Source organism: Kryptolebias marmoratus, linkage group LG17 (assembly GCF_001649575.2).
Source record: "Kryptolebias marmoratus isolate JLee-2015 linkage group LG17, ASM164957v2, whole genome shotgun sequence".
Taxonomy (NCBI): domain Eukaryota; kingdom Metazoa; phylum Chordata; class Actinopteri; order Cyprinodontiformes; family Rivulidae; genus Kryptolebias; species Kryptolebias marmoratus.
Window position 1 is genome coordinate 24832677 of NC_051446.1, and position 23587 is coordinate 24856263.

General features: G+C 42.6%; 2 protein-coding genes and 1 long non-coding RNA gene across 5 annotated transcripts in view; 1 reads left to right on the forward strand and 2 right to left on the reverse strand.

Annotated features, from left to right (window-relative positions):
• Positions 1 to 44: 44 nt before the first annotated feature.
• On the reverse strand, positions 45 to 6148 carry stx4 (syntaxin 4). The gene is made up of 10 exons (XM_017436495.3): positions 5955 to 6148; positions 5526 to 5630; positions 3798 to 3897; positions 3638 to 3712; positions 3475 to 3545; positions 3057 to 3165; positions 2398 to 2471; positions 2026 to 2163; positions 1844 to 1954; positions 45 to 876 (listed from the first exon to the last, which is right to left on the reverse strand). Exons 1-10 carry the CDS (start codon positions 5982 to 5984, stop codon positions 796 to 798), a joined length of 894 nt encoding a protein of 297 aa, XP_017291984.1. The 5' UTR covers positions 5985 to 6148; the 3' UTR covers positions 45 to 795.
• Positions 6149 to 8159: 2011 nt separating this feature from the next.
• Positions 8160 to 23587, forward strand: part of LOC108248052 (rho GTPase-activating protein 44) — a 52465-nt gene continuing 37037 nt past the window's right edge. Inside the window, exon 1 of the mRNA XM_037980948.1 lies at positions 8160 to 8466. Coding sequence (XP_037836876.1) covers positions 8414 to 8466 — 53 coding nt within the window. The 5' untranslated portion in view covers positions 8160 to 8413. The remainder of the gene's footprint in view (positions 8467 to 23587) is intronic.
• Positions 9143 to 19885, reverse strand: LOC119617891. 3 transcript variants are annotated; one of them, XR_005234339.1, is made up of 4 exons: positions 17258 to 17692; positions 17090 to 17128; positions 16859 to 16986; positions 9143 to 11205 (listed from the first exon to the last, which is right to left on the reverse strand). It is a non-coding gene; the product is annotated as an uncharacterized LOC119617891 (long non-coding RNA). The 3 variants fall into 3 exon arrangements; XR_005234340.1 differs by lacking the exons at positions 17090 to 17128; positions 17258 to 17692 and adding an exon at positions 19489 to 19885; XR_005234341.1 differs by lacking the exon at positions 17090 to 17128 and having other exon boundaries at positions 17349 to 17692.

Below are 23587 nucleotides of genomic sequence, written 5' to 3' on the forward strand. Positions count from 1 at the left end.
AACAGTGAAAGTTCAGCTGGTAATTAACGACACGAGAAAACCAATAGAATGAGTTTGTTTTTTATTTAAAAACACATTAAAATATTCGAACAGTAATATTACACAATAGAAAAGTTTTTTTTTGGTGAAAACTAGACATCCTTTAACTGAAAGTTCATTCATTTGTTCCTAATTCGGCTCCTGAATAAAACCGGAGACTAAAAACGCATCAAAGATCCTAATTCCATCCCTTCTTGACTAAATTAGTGCACGTTTATGTTCCCAGCTGGTTACAGAGAAGGCACAGCTTTAAAGGCTCCATCGTTAGTCAGATGTTTTTAGCAGCTTTTTTAATTCAGTTCAAATCATAAATAAACTTTTCAGATGACTAAAAGCTGGTTTGAGCTGCTGCTGGGGGGTTTAATTCAAAATAAAACTCATTATTTACACTTGTAGGCAGTTTGAAGCAAAAAAAAAAGCAGGAATCACAAATAGTGTTATGTACAATTATATTAGTTTATTTTGTGTAATTGTCTCTAAATGTATCCAAGAATCAGCGTTCCTGAGTACAGCATGATCAGCGCCAGTGTTCGCTCGAAATACTGCTTTAAACACGACTTTATTTCCTCTTTCCACAGAAGAGAGCAGCTGAAGTAACAGTTTTTTTTTTGTTCTGGTTCTGCGGAGAACAGAAACCTGCAACACGCCTCAAACAGGGTTCAGGAAACAAAAACAAGCGAGACAGAAGCGTGAGCGGGATGCTGTATTTACACGTCCCTGCCGAGGCGACCTGCAAGTAACTTACACGACTCCGTGTCACGAGCCAAAAGTGGTAACCACGGCGATGACGATGATGATGATGAGGATGGCGCAGCAGATGGCGATCCAAACCTTTTTCTGCGGCGGGGAGAAAGAGAATCATCCGATGACGTTTAACTTTAACGTGATGGAAAAAAATAAAACGTTTGTTGTTTTCGAGCGGAAACGACAGATTTGTCGTCGTTTTGGTCAAACTTCGAAAATAATGTGAGCTCAGAAACATTTGTGTTTCCTGATGACGATTAGCTGCGGCGGACATCTTGAACCTGTAGACGTGAATCCAGGGATTCCTTCCTGAGATGTTTAATAAAATCTGGACGCAGCTTTTATGAGCAAAAACATGATCGCCCTCAGTGACTGATACAGGCCTGAGATGATCTCCAGAAACTAAACCGAGTTTCAAAATAACGACTCATTTCTACTAAAAAAAATTAATACAATACAAGTTTAAGCTCTCTGTGTTGTCAATATGCTCTTATTTTTTTATTTTTAGATAAATCTGTCGTTCAGCCAAGGATATTTGAGGTTTTAAGTCTTATTTTGGAAGCTAAAATGTTTTGGTTTAAGTTTTATTACATCTAATAAATCCTCAAAATTACAGTAAAAGTACTTCCATGACAACATGTTTGTTTTTTCTGCTAATTTCACTCAAATTTGGGACTTTTTAAAACCACAATGATTAAATTTAAAGTTGTAAAAAATAACGAGCCGTTTTAAAATAAGTAATAAATATTAAAACACTTTATTTAAATTCAATCCAAACCAGTTTTCAGGAGCAAAACGGATTCTTTCCACTGAGTGTCTGTAAATAAAGTCCTTCTGACTGAACTGATGCATGATGGGAGTTGTAGTTCTGTAGTCCTCGGACAGAACCAGGGAATAAACAACTACCTAAATGCATTTTAAGACCTAAAATTAAAAGTCTGGACCGATTTAGGCCTTTTTAAGGTGTCCTAACTTTCTTACCTCCATTGAAACTGGAGCCGGATTATAAAATAAAAAATAATCTGAGGTTCTGCGCGCCTCAGCTTCCTGATGAACCCACCTTACGAGCTTTCTGCTGATACGTGACGGCCTTCTCCACGTTGTCCTTCGCTTTCTCCACGTAGTCACAAGACTGTTTGATGTTGACCTCAATCCTGTCCACCATCTCGCCCTGAGGGAGACGAGAGCGTCAGACCCGGGAGGTTTAAAGCAGCGCGGCGGCGGTGGGCGGCGGTTCTGTACCTGAGCCTCCACCTCCATGGCGAGGTACTGGAACATCTGGTGCAGCTCCGTGATGCTCTTCTCCAGCTTCAGGATCTCGTCGTGCCGCGACTCGATCTCATTCAGCGCCTGCTTCGTGGCCTTGGCGTCGATCAGGATCTGAACAAAGTGAAGTTTTCAGCACCTGCTTCAGGTCGAGCAAGCCCCGCCCCCTCCATCGTGACGCTATGCCTCTAAAAGCTACGCCTGGCCCTTCTTACCCGATCCGCTGTCCAGGCCGGGCAGTTAGAGAGCAACAACAGAGCAAACCTGAGTGACAGCTGTTCTGACCAATCAGACACCTCGAGGCGAGATTTCCAACACAAACGGCTCGAAGCGCCGCCGCCGACTCACGTTCTGAGTGAAAACGTCCGTCTGGCCGCTCTCCAGCATGGCGTCCAGCTCCTCGTCCGTCACGTTGTTCCCAGCTGGAGTCAGAAACAGTCAGTTAAAGGAATGCATGTCGCCCGCCGCCGTCGTTCGGAGCGGCGCCGCCTGACGTTCCAGCGTCGGCCCTCAAGAGTCTGTGCTGTTAGCGACTCGCAGCTACCACCACGCCAGACATTCGCTCAGCATCCGAGCTGTAGCCATCTTGAATGAGGTCGTTTCATTAAAATCAGCCCAGTAATTCATGAGATATTTCGCTAACAGACGGTCAGAGCCCTTTGATTAAGTGTTGGGGATTATTCAGAGCTACCAGCCGAGTTTTAGCTGAATATCTGTAAAAACGGCCGAGATGTGATCATTTCTGTGCTGGCTGAGGCCGGCGACGATATTTTACTGACGCTACAGACACCTGAGCACACAAAGGTAGCAAACACCGCGGTGGGCGGGTGATAAATATGTTCGACTCTCGTCACAGAACGACGCAAATCTCTGGAAGACGAAACATTCCCTGACTTTCCAAACAAGGAAAAGGAAAAGTGAAACCGGACTTTGACTCCAGCCGAGCTCGGAGGGGTTTCCCTGAAATCAGGCAGTGGTCCGCCTCGCTGTTCAACACGCCGACTCACTGATTTTCAGCTGCCTCTGAATCCGAGCCACGTTCCGGTCCCGGTACTGGGCCTGGATGGTGTTACAGTGACCCATCAGCTCCACAAACTCCCGGGACAGAACGCCGTGCTGACAGAGGAAACAAGAAACAAAACCCCAGCGGATGTTTTAAATTAAAATCTGACAAAGTTACCGTATTTTCTCCAAGAATTATGAGCAAAAATCCTAAATTAATCTTAAAATGACTCCATCCAGCAATTAATGTTTCCTCAGTCCTTAAAAACACTTTCTGCAGAAATGCAGAGTGAAGACAGAAGTAAGCAAAGGTCGGCCAACGGCTAAATGTAGCAGAAAGAGACAGAAATAAAGTTAAATATTTTAAAAAGTGTAAAAAGAGCAGCCATGTTCTGGTTGATAAATGAGCAGCTGGTCAGCTACCTGCGTGCGCTGCATCCGGACATTTATGGGAATATATTTCCCGTCCTCCTCGCCCTTCTTGGGTTCGATACCTGCGGAGAACGTTAGCGGAGCATTACGGTTCGAACGGCTCGAGGAGGAAGGTTTTATGAGCCGTTTTTTTTTTTTTTTTAAAGGAACTCACTCTTCAGCTTCCTCTGGACCTGACCCGCTAAAGTTTTGATCTCGTCTCGAAGAGTTTGGAGCTCCTTCTTCATACCTGAACGAGACAAAATAAGTGTCAAACACCGGCGTTCATCCGTCACTTGGAGGTGAACCCGTCCAGAACCAGAACCAGAACCTACTGTCCTCCGGCAGCGCCACGCCCAGAACGGTTTTCTGTTTGTTCTCCAGGTCAGAAACCATCTTCTTCAGACTCTCCAGGCCTTCGTGGATTTCCTGCACCTGAAGAAAGAAAAACAAACAAACAGGTTTGACTTTTTTTAAATTTAAGACATTTAATGAACTGTTTGACGACCAAATTATTATTTTTTCTTTTTAAATTAGAAGATCTGGTGTTTATATTACTAAAAAAAACAATCCTTTGAGCCAAAGTTTATTCATTTCTGTAAATAATCAACACAGAAATCCTGTTTCTACTTCTGTTCTTTTAAACTAAATTATTATAATCTTCAGGTTTATATTAAACATCTTTGAAGGAATCAGCTCCAACTTTGTTGTCCTGCAGACATCAGATCTGCCTAAAACCTGCTAAACAAACCCTCTCCTCTCACTTTCTGCTCATTCCTTGAATTTTAGCCATAAAATTTATATTTGCAGACAGTTTGTATCAGTCTGACCTCCAGGATTGTTTATTTAATGACACCAAACAGCATTGATATGATCAAAAACAAAACAACAAGTTTAATCTACACAAGAGGAAAATAAATATCTTAAAAATCTTCTAGCAAAAGGTATTTAGGTTTCTTCTACAGAAACAGAAGCCTGATGAGTGAGTTAAAGGTTAAAATAAACCTATTAAGTACAAAAAAACTTTTTATTTTTATTTTCAGGAGATTTCAGCCATCTTTCTTACTTTAAAACATATTTACTGGAAACACTCAAACATTAAAAGATGTTTCTGTGATTTATATTAATCAAAAAGTCCCTGTTGAGTAAAATAACAGCAGAACTTGTTAATTAGTTAATTGTGCTGTAAATAACTAGTTTAAGGTCGGTTCTGTGTGAAAACTAAACATCACATCTGATCAGATATTAAATTTATCTTCTTGTCTCTCAGATTGAAGCCTGTTAGTTACAGGAGAGAAATAAAGATCATTAAACCACTTATAGGAAAGATTCATAGCTATTAGCGCTTTAAGAATCACCTTAATGAAGCCAAAATCCCATTTTCTCTCAAACTCTTTAATGTTTGGTGTTTTTTTAACCAAAACTAAGAAAATGGGAGTAAATAGTGTCAGACTGCTGGTGTTAAAGAGCCCAAACAACTTAAAGTCGGCTCAGGAAGCCGTCTGTTGTGTCGTCGTTAGGAGGATTAAACAAAAAATAAAAGTTAATCTTCTGAAAACTGTTGGCACGAGGACGGAAAATAAGTCCTGAGGAAAACTTGTCTGGAGAACAACTGAAAAAGCACTAAAATATGACAAAAAGGTCCAGCTGTTTGTAGAAATATGTGCTTAGAAATAATGTGATTAAAAGGTTTAATGATTTAATAAATCATATTTTATTTCACTGAAGGCAAATTAAAGGAAGGAGCAAGGAATTTTCACCGCTGGTCATCTAAAAACTTATTTTTACCATCTGTACTCGCCCTGATGCTCATAGTTTGTTCATTTTAGGTAAATATTTGCGAAAAATTCATGATTTTTTTTTACTGAAGTTGGATTGTTGTGACTCCAAGGATTAAACTGGGATTTAATCCAAAAACTCTCAAAACACGTCTTAGATTCTTAGATTTAACCTTTAACACCTCCTCTTATACAATAATATGAATCTATTTACCCTGAAATGATCATAAGTCACTGAAAATAACTAAATAAATAAATATAAATAAACAAACTAAAGTTTTTCACCTTTTTGAAGAAAGCTTCATTCTCCTTCTCATCTTTGGCTGAAGATGTTCCAGGTTTTATCACCAGAGCTTTGCCCTCTTCATCCTCATCTGAAGCTTCGGCTTTCTGCAGAAATATAGATTAAAAACAGATAAATAAAACAAACAGGTTGTTTTTTTCAGCATGTAAGCCCCTCATGCCCTGCCCTTCTTGGCCTCAGCCAACTCCTCAAGAGGTGAAACGGAAGTTGGGACTAAATGTCGTTTAAAGTGAGTAAATTCCCCCACCAGTATAGCTAAACTTTATTATTTTAACAACAAATAATGCTTTATTCTTCTAACAGGAGCTGTCACCGCAGATTGGAGCTCTAAAAGTGGCTGCCCGACTGAACCAATGAACTTTTTACAGCAGGTTAGCGCGCTAATGTTAGCCGCTAGCTCCCAAACTCACGTTTCCCAATTCTTTCGTTCGGTCCCGCATTTTTTTCCGACAGAAGTTCTGGTTCAGAAACGAAAGAGACCCGCTGTGATTCAGGCCAGGAACGGAGGAGAGGCGGTTCTTCTCCGGAAAGGTTTCTCTCCTGACATTCAACAAGTGAGCTCCTCCTGTTAGCAACACTTCTTCTTCTACGGACTAAACAACGACCACTTCCGCTTTGGCGCCACCCAGCGGCAGCAAACTGTAATGACACCAAAAACCACCGCAGGACGTTTTATCACATTTATATTCCAAATATTTGAAATTTCTTCATGACTACACACATACGAGTTATTAAATATATTTCTAATAATATTCTGACGCGTATAAGTGACGTCAGTTTTATCATTAAGTTGTCTGGAGGCTCCAATTCAAGATATCTGCATTAAATTACTGACTATCTGAAGCATTTATTTCAATTATCTACAATAAAATTATGACTTGTCATGAAGTAAATTTGAGTTATCTTGATTTTTGTTCAGACTAGTCATAATTCTAATTCAAGATATATCAAATGTATGTTTTTAGGTATCTGAAACTAAAAATCAACTAGTGAAAATGAAATTGCAGATATCTTGAAAGCCAAAAAATGACTAAGAGATATCTAGAACTGTATTTTTGGCAAGTCAAATAGTGCCTTCAAATAAATTAGAGATATCTTGAATGTTTATTTTATCTAGACGACCTTATGTGTCTTGTAAGCCAGATTTATTTGTTAGTCAATACTCATTTTTAGATATCCAGAATTTAAAAGATTTAAAGATAATCAGACGAAGCTGATTTTATGTTAAAACGGGCTGCCATAAATCAAAACACTTTATTCAACATTTCTTTACATTCAGAGTCCAATAATTTAACTCACATAGTTAAACACAATCACACCGTTTAACTGCATATTTTAACTCCAGTAGTTTAAATACATAAACATTTCACTGGTTTCTATAATGTAGAAGAATATAAACTGTAGCATCAAAAAAACTTCTCAGTTCCTGTGGAAGCAGGTGTTCAGTTGTAAGATTGAGAAATGAAAAGAATTATAGAGTATTTAAATAACATAGTTTTTATGTTTTCTGATGTAACCAGGAGAAACATTCAATAAAAAGGTTAAATAATTATATTTTCTTAGTCACAGAATGAAGCTGTTCTGTTAAACCTGCAGAACAGCCACCAGAGGATGCTGTTTGTCTGTAAAACTATTAAATCTGCCTGAATGCAGAGCAGCCTTTTCAGTTCCTGCTACTCTCAGTTTTAAGCCAAAAAATAAAGAGTTTTAAAATTTATTTACTAAAAAAACATTCAGTTGTACTGTTTCAGCTGCAAAAAATAAAAGAAGTTCTTCAGTTTATGAGTGGACTAAAGAAATAAAAGTTAGATGAAATTAAACTTTAAATGAGTCTGTCACAAATTTAAAACAAACAAAAATAAACTGTCATCAAATTATTACAAATTACTTGTTTTTTTAATCAGTGATCAGGGAGAAATAACAAAAAGATCCACAAACCAGTAAAATCTTTTCTTACGATTTAATTTAATAACATTTAGAAACACCATCTTTCTTCAGACTGTTTATTAGGTAGAGTTTATATTTACTGGCTCTCATATTAGCTGTTGGCTCAGACTAGCCATCAGTTTGGAAGACTAGCTGTTAGCTTGTACTAGCCGATGGCTCAAACTAGCCATTAGCTCAGAATAGCCATTAGTTCATATTGGCTGTTAGTTCAGGCTAGCCATGAGCACAGACTAGTCAATTGCTCAGACTAGCGGTTAGTTCAGACCAACCTGTAGCTCAAACTAGCTGTCAGCTCAGACTAGCTGTTAGCTTATATTAGCCATTGGCTCATATTGGCTGTTAGTTCAAACTAGCCATTAGCGCAGACTAGCCATTAGCTCAGACTAGCGGTTAGTTCAGACCAACCTTTAGCTCAAACTAGCTCAGACTAGCTGTTAGCTTGTATTAGCAGTCAGTTCAGTTGATTCAGTCTGGACAGAATTAAACTTTATTTCTCCAAACTGAGGTCACTCAAACAGCTATCTGCAACAGGTAAGATGTTAACTGTTTGTGGGCTTCCGCTCAGCCCCCTTCAAACTATCTGCACTGTCCCTTTAACCGGCAGAGCCGTAACCGTCGGGACGCGAGGCTGCGCGGAAAGAACCACATTTCCCATGATGCACCGGCGGGGAGCGTCGCGCGTGTCATCGCTGGCGGAGAGGATTCGGTCCAGCATCTGCGGAGCGGAGCGGCTGACGGAGACACGGTGTCCGTCAGCGGAAAAGGAGCAGGAATTCGCCCGCCCGCCGCGATGACCGAACCGGATCCGTGACGACCGAACCTCCCCGCCCGCGCCGGATCCGAGCCGGAGACCCGACGTCCATTTATCAATGAGATATTACGAGGAGCGGCTCGGCCACGGCTCGCTGCTGAAAAACACAAGATGAAGAAGCAGTTCAACCGGATGAGACAGCTCGCCAACCAGACAGTGGGCAGGTAAGGAGCTGGGATAACAACAACAATGATAAAAATAATTAAAATATTAAAGATAAACGAATGAGGCCGAGCAGGAGACGTGCAGCTTCGACCTCTCAGCTGGATGCTGCTCAGCTGGGCTGATTGCACAAAGCTTCAGCTGTCAGTGTAGGTCACATCTGCAGCTGCGTGATTGATTGAGTTCAGCAGGGAGGAGCGTGCCCGCACACTGATGAGGAGGCAGCAGACATGGTACCAAGAAGTGATGAAGGTGCTGCTGAAGCTGAAGCTGAAGCTGCTGAAGCTGCTGCTGAAAGTGAAGCTGCAGCTGAAGCTGCAGCTGAAGCTGCTGCTGAAGGTGCTGCTGAAGCTGAAGGTGCTGAAGCTGCTGCTGAAGCTGCTGCTGCTCAAGCTGAAGCTGTTGAAGGTGAAGGTGCTGCTGAAGCTGAAGGTGCTGAAGCTGCTGCTGAAGCTGCTGCTGCTCAAGCTGAAGCTGTTGAAGGTGAAGGTGCTGCTGAAGCTGAAGGTGCTGAAATTGAAGCTGAAGCTGCTGAGGCTGAAGGTGCTGAAGTTGCTGCTGCTGAAGCTGAAGCTGCTGAAGCTGAAGCTGCTGAAGGTGAAGCTGAAACTGCTGAAGGTGCTGCTTAAGCTGCTGCAGAAGCTGAAGGTGCTGCTTAAGCTGCTGCTGCTGAAGCTGCTGCTGCTGAAGCTGAAGGTGTTGAAGCTGTTAAAGCTGCTGAAGCTGCTGCTGAAGCTAAAAAACCCAGAATGTCTCACCTGACAGATGGTTAGTGACGTCATTTAAGATCTAAAGTCTTAAAGCTGCTCGATGTGAAATATGAAACCAAACATAAAAAAAAGATTCTCCTGATTTATTTCAACCGATGCCGTTCAATGGAGTTTACTCCAGCAGTTTTCCCGACACGCGGGTCTGCACTCAACGTAAACAAAGCTGAACCACGTGGAGGCCCGAGTCACGTGACCGACCATCAGGCTGTAGAACAAACATGGCGGAATCAGAGGAGCGATAATAAATGCTGAGGTTCCAGCAGGGCAGTTTCATTTATTTACATTTCTGTTGGTAAACAAACACGGCTGGTCATGAGTTTTTAACTTGGATGAAGAAAATATTGAATTACTTGATGAATTCTTTGTGTTCGGTCTTCATGTACCTTAAATTAATTATCTTCTTATTTCGCCGTGCTCAGACGTTTCTCTGACGTACGGAAAGCTTGCACAAATCGACTCGAGCCATATTTGTGTTTTGTGGAACAATCCTTTCTCCCTGCTTGGATTTTTCCTCTCGTCTTTGTGCCGTTTTGTTGCAAAGATCTGACTCCTTTTTGTTTGTATTTGACACAGTTTGTTGTAATCCTCGAGAGGCTTTAGAAGACGAGGAATGATGCAACTCATCGGGTCACACGGGAACATTTTTCAGATTTACATCCTCACAGAAATGGCGTTTTCACACCTTAATTGTATTTTTCGGTTAAAACCCGATTGTGACAGATTACGTGCCGGTGTTTGTGCTTCAGACGCTAGTTTCTCTGTCCTGCATAACTTAAACGAAGAATAACACCCAGAGCAAATAATTTAAATTATTAAAAACGAATGTTGCAGAAATAATCCATTAAATATGAAGTTTACATTTAAAAAACTCAAGAAATGTGAATAGTTTTATGTTCGTATGAAGAATTTACCCTGAACGGATTCAGTGTTTGAGTTATGTTCATCCCGCTCCATGCCTTGTTTCCTGTTTGCAGCGTGTTTTCCCTGCAGCGCCACACACAGGCCTGGCATAGTTACTACATCCCTGTGGGTGAAAACATTTGTAGAAGCAGAGCCATGTTTACAACAATACAATACTGTGGAAATGACCTAAACATTTTCCTGACTGGACTAAGGATGGAGCTGTGTGGCACTCTAATAAATGATTTTAATAACATAAACTAGCTTCTTTTTTACTGACGTTGGATGCATATTGAATTGTTTTGCAGACTTTTGGAGGATTTCTGTCTCTATTGGTCGCTATTAAATAAAGTTTTTGGTCGAGTGGTTCTGATTGTGAACCTTTTAGAAGGAATTTGTTAAACTAAGTGGTTTACACACTGACACACAGGGATTTGTCAGAGCTAATGTTTCAGTGATTTGCAAATTTTTGCAAATTTTAAAATACTTTAAATTAAAGTGCAGAAGTTTCTGTTTGTCCTGCAAGGTTTGATGCTTTAATAAATCCAGAGTTTGTTATTCTCTCAGTCTGGACTCGAGGCGATTGGCCTATTTTGGCTCCCTTTGTTGGAAAACATGTTTTTTATTATTGTGTCCTTGTTTTTCGGACGTCTCTTTTCTGTCAGCAGGTCATAACCTCTAACACTGGTACATTCTGCTTTCAGTGTTTTGGAGATTCCTCGTCTCTTATTGTGTTTGCCAACCCCACCCATCACGTTACGGAGTCATTGTCATGCGCCGTTTAAACCTTTGACAACGTTGCACAACTTTAAAAAAAGAAAATCCACTGAAGTGTTTGCAGAACACTTGTTGGACCAGAATAATCGCTCGATGAACTGAAACTGCCCCAGGCGTCACTACACCTAAACCAGTTTGTCCGATGGCGGTAACTGACGGGACCGGCACGAGGAGCAGGAACTGGGCTGGAGTCCAAACTCCCAGAATCATGTCGAATCACCTTTAGCCACGGGACGAGCCGGTGGTCTGAGTCCCACTCCATCCTGATGCAAACGTCACGCAGGAGAAAACCTCCTGTAGGAGAATCAAAAACTTTAAATGTCAGTCGTAAAGAATCAGATTAAACCAAAATCAGCCCAAACTTATCGTTTCTAAAGACAATCTGAAGCCGGTTCTGATACCTGTCTGTACTAAATTCAAACTAAATTAATAAACAAAAACAAAACTTAAACACACCTTAGTGCCCAAACCAATTAAAACAAAACCCTCCAAGTCCAATATCAGGTCTGAAACCGGTCCGAACCAAGCCTAAAGTCACCCTAAATTTATCATTTCTACACAAAGTGCCCGGTCCAGTACCTGTCCAAAACTGAGTCATAATCTGCTTTTAACCCAATCTTTAATCTAAACCCAGGTCTAAAAGTGTAACAAGCTGTTCTGGAGTCGAGCCGCTGCTCCTCCTCGTCTACAGGAGTCCGCTGAGGTGGTTCAGGGTTCAGGAGACACCGGGTCAGACCCAGAACTCCTCTCCGGCCTGGGAGCGCCTTGAGATCTCCCAGGAGGAGCTGGACAGGTTCCAGCCATTTTAGCTAGCTGTGGCGGCCATCTTGAATCAGGTTGTCTCTGATGGTGGAAGGGAGCTTCACGCAGTCGGGTTTGAGTCATTATTTCCAGAAACTGTTGAGTTTAGATGTTTGGGAGACTTCAGCTGCTTATATCACCGCCCGTCATACAGTAGCTGCATGGCTCCGGTTACAGATATAGGTCAAGAGAGGTTCAGACGCAGTTAAATTCATCTCTCAAACAGTCTGCCTCCATCATTAATCCTGTGTAATGCTGCGTAAACTGTGCGACTGAATGAAAATGTGTGTTGGCACGGCGAGGTTATGGCAGGGAGAGGACATGTTTAATCCTCTTCTGGCTCCGTCACTTCTTCTGCTGCGCTTTATTTATTTATTTTTAAGCTCATCTTCTCATTCCCATGTTTCTGTCTGAGATAAACAGAGCGAGTCTGGAGTTACTTAATGAAAAACGATGATTCCCTGCAGCAATCAGAGAACGGGCCGATACGTTCAGGGGAAAAACGTGTTTCTAACCTTTATCAACACGCAGGGAAACGGTTTGTTGTTGTTGCTGAGCGATACTCCGGCTGCAGGTGATGAGACGTCAAGGAGAGCTTATATCAGAAACAGAACGTCGTTCTTCGCCTCGTGTTCCAGTTTTCATTTCATGCTTTGTTGTTTTCTGTGTCGTGTCCTCGGCTGCAGCAGCAAACGTCTGATTAACTCGTGTTTCTCTGACCTCATGCTGCTTTTTGTTTTTTTTCCCTGGGTCGTTCGGAGAAACCCGAGCCGTGCACGTCTGCAGGACGACAGGATCTCACCTGAGACAGTTTAAGGAATGCATATCGCCCGCCAGCTGTAAAGCCGGAGTTTTAAACGAAGTGTGCTGAGAAACGATGGACTTATTCCTGTTTTTGTTAAATCTTGTAAACGCCGTAAGGAGCGATGACACGCTCACTTGTGTTAGCCCTCATAGTATGTGTTGGGGATGACTCTCAGCTACTACCAAACCAAATTTTAGCTCAATAGCTTTAAAACTGACTGACTTATTGTCGTTTTTGTGGTTTCTAAGGCCTGTTGGTTGTGGCGTCTAACACACAGATAGTTTAATCTAAATAGTTATTAGCAAAACATTTAAACAAGCATTTCTCTAAAGCGTCTGTGTGTTTTAAACAAATGAAGCAAAACCAAAATGTCAGCCTCATCGTGAAGCCGAAGCAACAAGCAGCTGCCTGTAAATATCCGTTTAACAGGAAACACCAGCCGCTGTTGGGTTTTATTCAGCAAAACACTCCCTGACAAGATTTAACAGACAGAAACCAGGTGGAGTGAGTCCGTGTGAAGAGAAATTTAGGTTAAAGTGGAAATTTATCAACCTGTCGCTGAAAACTAACGTAAATCCTGATCTGAACCATCTGATAGAAGTTTGGCAGCTTGAGAAACCTGTTTTGCGGTTCGTGTAGTTTACATTAAAAACCAGTTTTGAACACAGTTGACTGTTTACAGTTCAGGCTTTTTGTTTTTATTTGGTCACAAAGTTTATTTAACAATCAATAATCTGCCTCACAGATCAGGACACCAGCTGAATTTACCTTTCTGAGCTGACTTTAGATGTGGAAATTAAATAAAGTCATTAGAAAATTAGCATTTTCTGCAAACATGCAGCGTCCTGAATGACTTTGCTGAAATAAGCTAAAGAGGCTGAAACTGAGCTGAAAGCTAAATGTAGTAAAATGCTACCAAAAAAACCTAAAAGTTGCAAGAATCTAGCAAAAAGCTAAACATAGCACAAGGCTACCTAAAGTTAGCATTACCTTTTAACTAAAAATTAGTAGAATTAACACTAGTGGTATTAGCAGTAACAGAATTACAATTAGCATAACTAGCATTAGCAGTAGCATTGTTAGCATTAGCATAATTAGCATTAGGAGAATTAGCGGAGTGTTTTTGAAGGATTTGAAGAGCTGATTGCTTTGACATATGAAAGGGTGAAACAGCAGAAAGGGTTGCTAAAATTCAGGTTGGTATGTTGGCAATAACTGCGCCTCAGAATTCCTGACATTAATGTCATTTTTGTCTGGATTTTATTAACCGAATTGGACTCCTGGATGTTTGCTCTGGTTGTTTTTGGACCTGCTGTGGTCGCTGCATGCTGTAAGGATAAAATCTGAGCTCTAATCTTTGCCTGACTGCTGAGTAATTTAACTCATCGAGACAAAAACTCAGCCTCTCTGCCCTCATCACGGATCATCGGAGACTTCTGCAGATGTGAACCCTTCAGACATTTTTTACCTGAAAGTTAATCAGCATCAAACCAAGAAGAGAGCCCTTTGGAGCGTGATCTGATTTAATGATATTCTGTGTAAATCTGAGGCTTAAACAACATTTTTTTCCTGAACATGTCAGTCAAAGATCCTCTGAGACCTTTCCTGGAGGAGTTGTTCTGGGAGATGTTTCCGCCGGTGGAGCGTTAAGGAACCCACCGGAGTGTGATGAAGTCGCTGCCGAGGGTTTGTCACAGCCTCCAGGGGACCCGGCAAACAAAAACCTGGGAACTAATCGTCAGGATTCTGCAGATCTGGGTGTGAACACATGCAACTGGTCTTTCGGGAAGGTTTGTCTGAGATTTATTAGGTGGAACAAATCAGCATCAGAGCAGAGTCAGAATGATGACTCTGCCTAAAATCAGCCTCGGAGGGCCTGTTAACACCCGCAGCTGAAGAAATGACATCACTGGGGAGGACCAGAGGAAGAGCTCCTGCCGAGGACCCTGAACCCCACCCGGGAAGGAGACGAGAGAACGCAACACGTCAACTTCCTGTCGGTCCGTGATGCGAGCAGGAGCGTTGGACGTGTGAGGTACCGCCTCCCAGAGGTCCCACGGAGACGGGAAAGGACAGATTTGGACCACGTTCTGCAGCTGCGCCCCTGAATCCCTGATTACATCAATTAAAACTTCACAACTGATCTCCTGGAAACAGGAAGGTTTCCAGCCATCATCAGCCTCTTCCCTCTGCCCCACCCACAGCCAGTCTGGGTCAACATGGGCGCCACAGCCAAGTGACCTTTGGGAACACAGATATTAGTAGCCGAGAGTCATTCACAAAACATGAGATCAGGCATAAATGTTTTTTTATTTTTTTATTTTTAACCAAAACAGCTACAACGCGAGATGTTCTCAGTTTAAAACTCTGGCATGGCGGGCGATATGCATTCCTTCAAGGCTTTAACTTGGATGTTTCACGGTTCTCTCCCTCTCTGATGTAAAAACGACGAGCCGAGTCGAGGCACTGTCCTCGTGGTTCCGGCGCGGTCGGAGTCGTTTAGTTCCCGCTCCAACGGGAACGTTTGTTTCCGTCCCGTGGCTCTCAGGGAGATTATTCCCGCCCGGCAGGGGAAGGTTTCGGCCTCGTGTGCAGCCTCTCAGCGGATCGTGAACGAAATCAACCTTTGGTGTTTTCTAATATCTGGGTTTAGTTTCAAACATTTTATATCTTACAGAATTTACAGGTATTTGTTTTGAACAGAGCAGCAGAGGACACGTGATAACTAATCTAACATCAGAAGCGACTTTCAGTTTCCAAGCTCCTGATGGTCTTCAGCGACCTCGGGGTGAACTTTGACCTCAGACGCTGAGGGAAAGCAGCCGACCTGTTTCCACTCAACCTGCTGCCTTGTGTTAAACTTTAATGGGAAGTCAAACCCTCGCCGCTCAGGTGTCACCGGCCGCGGTGCGAACCGAGGGCCAGGGGCCACGAGAGCGCCGCCGCATTTACATCGCCACGCTGGGTTGAAGGTGAAGGCGGGCGATAGTGTTTTTGTGTCTCTGTTAAATAAATATCTGGATGAAGTCTTGGTTGGGCATCTCTAACTGACTAATCTTTGGAGTCAACCGGATTTAAGATGGCCGCCACAGCCAGCTGACCTTCTGAAACAAACATGGCTGCAGATATTGTGGCAGTAGCTGAGACTGATCCCAAACACAAACTCTGAGCGCTGTCAGCAAAATATCTCATGAACCGCTGGTGAGACTTCCAGGAAGTAACCACCGCAACGGATTAACCTTTGGAGCTAGCTCAGTTAAAGATGGCCGCCACAGCCAGCTGACCCTGGAAAATGCAGAAACGTTTATAAGTCAGTGAATTTTACAGCTGTTAATGTTAAATTTGAGACTAATTGTTTCCTTCTATCGTTGCACAGCTTCGTTTCCTGCTGGTCAAAACGTGGCCTGTCTGTTAGCGAAATATCTGTCTGTATGTATGCATCCCTTACAGGAATCTCAGGTCTTTAATTTCCTGTTTTTGCGACGACTTGCTGCCCTCCTTGTGCCTCTGAATCACAGCAGCCGGGTTCCTGCAGGAAACCTCCGGGTCCGGATCGCTGTCTTGCCGTCAGAGTCGGACTCAGACGGCCGAGGTGCGTTTTTTACAGCGCCTGTCATCATTTCCCCTCTGAGGAGTTTATTTGTGCTCCCAGATTTAACACGTTAGCTGTGTGCACTCTGTTTGACCTCTGATTTTGTCAGAAAAGGAGCTCTAAGATAAGAACCAACTTGACATCAGCTCCATCTTTTAATCTTTCTGCAGGAGGCTCCGTCACGTTAAAAACTGAATGAAGAAGATGATCAGATAAAAAGGAAGGAGGAAGATCTGATCGGGGCTGGTTCACTGATGTTATTTTTTTATTTTTCTGCTTCCTGTTCGGTGTTAGTTCAGTTAGATGTTCTCCAGGTTGTTTTTGTTTGTTTGTTTGTGTTAATTTGCATCTTGAGCCTTTATTTCCACAAGCTATTAGTAGAACTTTATAATCATAATAAACATTTAGTTGTTATTTCTTCTTATGATTAATCTTGTATCCCTGAAAAGGAGCAACGGATGAACAGAATAAGTCGGTGTCTCTGTAAAATATTTTGATGGAGATGAGTTTCTGGCCGTATTTGCTGCGTTTTTCGAACAGCCAGTGTAAGAAGACGTCTTTAATTCTGTCAAGGCTTTTGGTTCTGGAGGCGTCCCTGCAGGAGACATGTTGGCATTTTAAACGGTTTGAAGAGAAAGTGGCTCGTCTGGTTCTTTATGACTCAGCAGCTGAGTCATAAAAGGGAACTCCTTTATTTCTATTTATAGCCAGCTTCAGGAAACAAAGACGAGAGGAGGAAACTTGCAAACCTATTTTTAATGAAGCCATCCGTACGTCTGTGTCAGAGCCGACGATGACTCACGCAGCCTTGTTTCTTCGTGGTTTAACCTCTCAGGATGGATTTCTGCTGCATCGTCCCACACCGTGCCGACCGGGGCTGCAGGGAAACAAATAATGAAAGAAATGTCATTTATGTAATTCTGTAAACAGCTCCGAACAGAAAGGTTCCTGCCTGCGGTTGTTGCCCACATTAAACCTACAGGAATATCAGACGCTACGATCAGGTCCTTCAGGTTTCACTGTGGTGGAAAAGGGTTAGATGATTATTAACTGTGAACTCAAACATCCTGGATGATGTTTTAAAGGCTGCAGTTTGGTTTAAGATGACGGGACTAGCTGAAAGTTTGAGACGTTTTCCTTGGGTTTACCTCCTCAGTACGCCATGAACCCGTTAATGATCCGTTTATTGAAGTAATGAGCTCAAACATCTGAAACATGCAGAGTTGTTCAGAGATCTACCTGCAGCAGGTGAGGTTCAAGATGGCCGCCACAGCTAATCAACACAAACAAGTCTGACGTGCTAACAGACTCAACACGTGATGATCTTCCAGGTTTACGGCTGCAGCCCTTTGAAGCGAGTCGCTGTGAGGATAAATCTGTTTCCTGTTGGAAACACTTGTTGTGTCTCTGTGAGGAGAAGCATATGTTCTGTAATAACAGAGCAGGTGTTCCTTCAGCAGCAGGCAGTGAAGCAGGAGCTCGCTGTGCTGTGGTAACCTTCAAAGTCTTCCACGCTGCGTCGCCCATTTGTCGCCTCCCTCCCTCCATTGTGCTGAATTGCAGAAGCGTAGCTGTTCTTAAGGCTCAACCTTTTGTCTCGCCTCGCTGCCGTGAGCCGAGCGGCGTTTGTGTTTGCAGACAGGTGAGGGATTAGATCAGCTGCTCGAGGCTCCCGGTGCTGCTGATGAAGAGGAGAGACGAAGGATTGTTTGTTTTCTCACCTTCTCTGAGTGACCTTTCCTGATTCGTTAAATATCGACCATTTATCTGTACTGTTAGCAACATATCTCATGAACCGGTGGACAGATTGATTGATTAATTGATAGATTAAATGCTAAAAGCAGCAAACAGCTAGCTAAATGTAGCAACCAGTGATTTTCTACAGGAAAATATTTGTAAATAAAGTTGTCAAAATACTCAATTTTTCACTGTTTTTGATTAGATTTTTTTGTATATCTGTTTCAGACCTAAAGTCTGCACTTAATTTGTAATAACTGAGTAAAATCCTCAGAGTCAGGTTTTGTTGCCAACAATTACGAGTCGTTTGTTTACATTCGTTGACGAGTTCCCTTCGGACGGTGTGAGTCGGTAAAATAATCCTCCTCGGATGGAAGTCCAGCTGTTTTTGTTTCGAACAGATCAGCCGGATGGTTTTTCTGCAGAGAACGATAAGAAAAATAAAAACCAGGAGAACAAACTGAATGCTGACTCAGCATTTGCTGATTTTAAACCCAATTAAAGATGGCTGCTACAGCTGTTCTAACTAAAACATGCTGTATCTTCCTCTAAGTTACAGATAATGAGGTGCAGTTTCTGCAGTAGTAGCTGAGAGTCATCCTCAGAGCATTGACACGTTCCGTGGCGGTGGCAGCCATCTTGATATAAACTGTGTCACGAAAGGCGGCGGGCGATATGCACGCACGCTGGGAGCACGCCTTCTTTACCCTCCGTCCTGATCGGCAGCGATAAGACGGGGAGTTTGTCACAGTTACAGAATGTGGGTCACGCCATAAATATCTCGCTCTGGTTTTAATGGTTATGCTTTCCAACGGCTGTGAGTGTGTGTGTGTGTGTGTGTGCAGCTACAGAGTCCAAGGAAACCCAGAGCAGCCCGAGGCAAGGTGTGGCTCCATCTGCAGAGAAATCCTGGTCTTTATTCCAGCAGATATTTAAAATGGAGAGAAAGAGATGAGAGGAAAACCTGCAGCCTCCTGCTGTTCCTCTATGTTCTGCAGCAAGAAAATCAGCACCAGAAGCTAAAAGCACCGAATGTAAAACCTGTTTCTGCACGCCGAGAACAGAAAGGTTTTAGTTTTCTGATCAGGAGGAAAAACAGTTCAAATCTAACGTGCATGTAGGATTTTCAATAAGATTAAATATAAAATTAAAGAGCAATAATGCTCCAAAACGCAACTAATATCTGCACTTTAGACTAAAATATACGTTTGTACCAAACTGACGACAAGTCAGTCAGAAAATATATAAAATGAGATAAAAATGTAAAAAAATACAACCTGAAGGCTAAGAGCCGAATGAAATCTGAAATCCTAACATGACTTATTAAAGAAATAAGACAAAAGATGGTAGCTAAAAGCTAAACATAGCAAATTGTAGCTAAATGTAGCAAAAAGCTAAATTATTAGTGACTCTAAGGTTGGCTAAAAGTAACAAAAGACTAATTAAAAGCTAAAAAAGCTAATTATAGCTAAATGTAGCAAAAAGCTAAATTATTAGTCACTCTAAGGCTAGCTAAAAGTAACAAAAGGCTAATTAAAAGCTAAAAAAGCTAATTGTAGCTAAATGTAGCAAAAGGCTAGCTAAAAGCTAAAAGCAGCAGCTGTATAAATGTTTAGTTTTCATGCAAACATATTTATTTTACCTGTGATGTAATCCTCCGTCCTGTCTGTCAGCAGGATGTTGAAACACATTCTTCCTTGTTGTTTTAGCACGTTGTTTAAATTTCAGCTGTCGTCACGTTTCTGATGTGGAGGCCTTCGGCTCATAACTCAGAGTATACACATTTCCTCCGCCATGAGCCTCTGAGTTGCTCTGATGGCCGTAATAAGAAGCGGCTCCCCTCCTGGTGGGGTAATTACCGTATCGGAGCAGGTTGTATAAGAGCAACAAGCGTTACTGAGCAGCTTTTGGCTCCGCCTTCTTCTTCAGGGCGCCAAAAACACGATTCTGTCGCTCATTCAGTCTGAAAGTCTGCAGAGAAAGAGACCGTCTGACGAGGCTCTGATCCAATCAGCTCAGATGTTTCAAAGGTTTATAAAAGTCACACTGAAGGGAGCGAGCTGTTACAGCTCACAGATGATTTTTGACCTTTGACCCTGATGTCCAGATGAGGACACGGGCTCAGGGACGCAGACTAAAGACCTCAGTGAGTTCTGGACATCAGACCTGCAGAATAATCTTCAGATTTCTGTGAACTTCTGTTTGTTTTTATAAGAACCGGCCTCACCGCTCCATAAATCTGTCCTGCAGTCAGGTCCCAGCAGTGTGTGTGTGTGTGTGTGTGTGTGTGTGTTTCTGAGCTGCTGACAGATCTTCAGCTCTGTGAGAGTAAAGATTTCTCAGAGGCTGCATGTTGGAGAGAAATCTGACTGATGAAGGGCGATCATGTAGTTACATGTGTGTGTTTGTCTGTGTGTCTCAGTGTGTCTCTGTGTGTGTCTCTCAGTGTGTCTCTGTGTCTCTCAGTGTGTCTCTGTGTGTGTCTCTCAGTGTGTCTCAGTGTGTCTCTGTGTGTGTGTCTGTGTGTCTCAGTGTGTCTCAGTGTGTATCAATGTGTCTCAGTGTGTCTCTGTCTCTGTTAGCAGAATATCAACCACTGGAAATAATGAAACTCATGAAGTAATTATTGGACCTGGACCTGATTAACCCTTCGTAGTCGACCCACCCACACGGTTTAGACGTCAGAAACAGGAAGTGATGTCACAGCTGGCGCCACAGCTCCTTGAAGCTGTTGGATCCGATCAGCGGGACATAAGCTGTCTCTCCCAGAAACGTGAGGGGACAAAGGCCGGGCCCCGGCTGGGTGACCGAGGCAGAATGAGGTCACGGTAACCACGGCGACGGCGTGACCTCGCTCCTCTGACATCCATGACAGCCTGACGGCGTGAGGGAAGCCTCTCATGTCTGTTAGACGTTGTTTTATTTCAGCTGTTCTTATTTAGAAACATTCGGCTCATTCAGAAGATGGCTGAAATGACTTTTGGTTTCAAACTTTTCAAAATCTTTAACTTTATTTACAAATATTTTCCCCAAAGAAATACGTTAAAATCTGTAATTCCTTCAGAAACTTAGCTTTTAATAGTTAGCTCTTAGCTAGCCTTTAGCTTTTGGCTAATGTTTTGTTAATTTGGATTGAAGAACTCTGATACTTTTAGCCTTTAGCTTGGCTTTTGCTACTTTAGGTTAGCCTTTTGATAAGTATAGCTTTTAGCTAATCTTTCACTACTTTTAATGAACATTTTTGCTACTATTAGCTTTTAGGTAGATATTTGTTACTTTTAGCTTTTTGCTAGCCTTTTGTTACATTTTGCTTTTAGCTATTATATTATAGCTCATGTGTTGTTTACTTTGCCTTGAAGAACTCGGATACTTTCAGCATTTACCTTTGCCTTTTGCAACTTTAAGTTAGCCTTGTTGCTACTTTTAACTAGCATTTTTGCCATGTTTTTAGCCTTTGATTAGCCTTTTTCTACTTTTAGCTTCTAGCTAGCCTTTTGTTACTTTCGGTCAGTTCCGCGGTCTTTGAATCCTGAGGTTGCAGGTTCGAGCCCAGGTTGCGGCAGGATGGGGCAAATCCGGCGTAAAACAGGCGACACCTTACCTGTTAGCTAGCATTTTGCTACTTTTAGCTTTTAGGTGGATGTTTGCTACTTTTAGCTTTTAGCTAATGTGTCATTTAATTTGGCTTGAAGAACTCAGGTTTAAGTTCTATAGCAGAGTCTTTAACCCTCCTCGGGTCAAACTGACCCAGGAGGCCTCAGTTGTAAAGTTGAGTGGGTCATTTTGACCCGAGGGCAGCAGGTTGTTGTTGTTGCTGATGGACCTCGGCCCCTCCTCCCGCTCCTCTCAGTGCTCGGCTCGTCTTCTTCTCACAGTTATTAGTCATTCGGTGGACCGGAGCTTGGCAGGAGAGGAGCTCCTCGGCTCGGTCCTGCAGAGACGAGCCCAGCGGGCCGGGCCCCCCCCCTCCCCAGGACGCCGTCTCCTCAGACAACGAGTGACGGGAGGACAAAAAGGTGAAGCAGGGAGGAGGGGGGAGGAGAAGAAAAGGAACAAAAAGACGGGATGAGAGCGCCGACCTGTTTGCCAGAATTTGTCAGCTCCGTGTCGAACCCACGGCTCGGCTGCGATCCAGGAGCGGGTGGAGGTTCTGAAGGGGAGGAAGGCTCGGATAAACACAACATCTGCACCAGATGTTCCGTTTTTTGAGTGTGAATGTCACCTCCTCTCAGTCAGTGTCTTACCTGCTGTAGACGCTTGTCTCTGCCTGTTACTAATCATTGCATCTGTAACTAATTCCTTCTGGAGTCAACCTGTTTTAAAATGGCCGCCACAACCAGCTGACCTATTATTCGGTGTGGTAGTAGCTGAAAGCGCCATCATTAACGAGTCACTGGCAGAATTCAAGATGGCTGCCGCAGCCAGCTGACCCTGGGATTCGTGGAAGTGATTTTAAATCAGCTAATTTTACAGATTTTCAGCGAACGTTTGGTTAAAATTACACAGAGCAGCGTCACGAGGCGTTCGCTGCCCGCCCAAGAGTGGGAAACTTCAGCTTTGGCGTCTTTGTGTGTCAGTCTGAGACAACTCGTTTATTTAACATCCGATCGTGTCGGTTTGTTGAATATTTGAACAGTTTGTGTTTTTCGTGAGTTTTTATCAAAACTCATTTTTTAAAACATTTATCTCACAAAAAAAAGACTTTAATGCCCAACCTTCCTCGAAGGAATGATTACTTTCTGCTTCGCGTGATGTTTAAACCAAAGTAAAGTAAGACAAGTAGCTGTGGCAGCCACTGTTAGATTTTTGTGCTTTTCTTTTTATAAATGAGCATTTATTGATGAAGGGAAGCAACAAAACGAGGTTTATGAAGACTCAGATTTGTCTCATCTTGGAGTAAAAACTCCAAACAGTAAGTTTCACCCTGATAAAAATGCTTCAATGAGCGAAGGCGACGGTTGAATCTCCGGCTCCTTTTTCTGCAGAGCTTTGTCCGACAGAGCCGAGGAGCTGGGGCTGAATCCCAAATGAGTCCGGCTGTTTTTATTGTGTTCGGCTGAGAAAAGCTGCGAGGATTTAGAGCTCGTTTAAAGGAAGCCTCTCTGGAGAGCCGAAGCTCCAAACTTCAGCTGCTGTGGACAGAATTCTGATCAGTTTCCTGTAAAAATCTCTGAATCGAATCTGTTCGCTGCCTTTTTGTCCAACATTGTTTTATTTGGACGCCTAATTATTTGTCTGTTAGCAAAATATCTCCTGACCCGCTGGATATCCCGTGACTGCCACAATAACGGCTGCCATAGCAACCGGCACCCCCGGTAAAGCGAGGCATGCTGGGTAATTTGCCTTCACCTGGAACAGATCTCCAGGGAGACTTTTTTATTTTTTATTTTTTTGTCCTTGAACTGTTTTTCTTCAGTTCCTGCCTGAGGTGGCCTGAATTAATTATTCACCATAAAAATACGGTCAAAGTTTAATAAATCCTGCTGCTTTGGTCTTTTCTTCCTCTCATTTAAAACTCCGGTTTCAGACACATAAAGATATATTTGATTTGTGACTGATGGCTGAAATGGAAGCTGATTTTTCTCGTTTTCAGAGCAGCTGAGGCCGACCTACGAATCATTTAAAGAAACCGGACTTAAACCGGATCTTTAAGCTCTTTTTGTTAACAGCAGTTTGTCACAAAGAGACAATTAGCTTGAATTTATAAAAAATAGCAAAGATAAAAACAGAAAATGGTATTT

Bases quoted from the DNA above. Each gene is read 5' to 3' on its own strand.
- stx4 (XM_017436495.3), bottom strand. From the start codon at position 5,984: ATGCGGGACCGAACGAAAGAATTGGGAAAC. The intron at 3,546-3,637 runs GTGAGTTCCTTT...CGTTCTCCGCAG, and splicing joins GGTCCAGAGGAAGCTGAAGA to GTATCGAACCCAAGAAGGGC. The intron at 1,955-2,025 runs GTACAGAACCGC...CGTCTCCCTCAG, and splicing joins CCATGGAGGTGGAGGCTCAG to GGCGAGATGGTGGACAGGAT.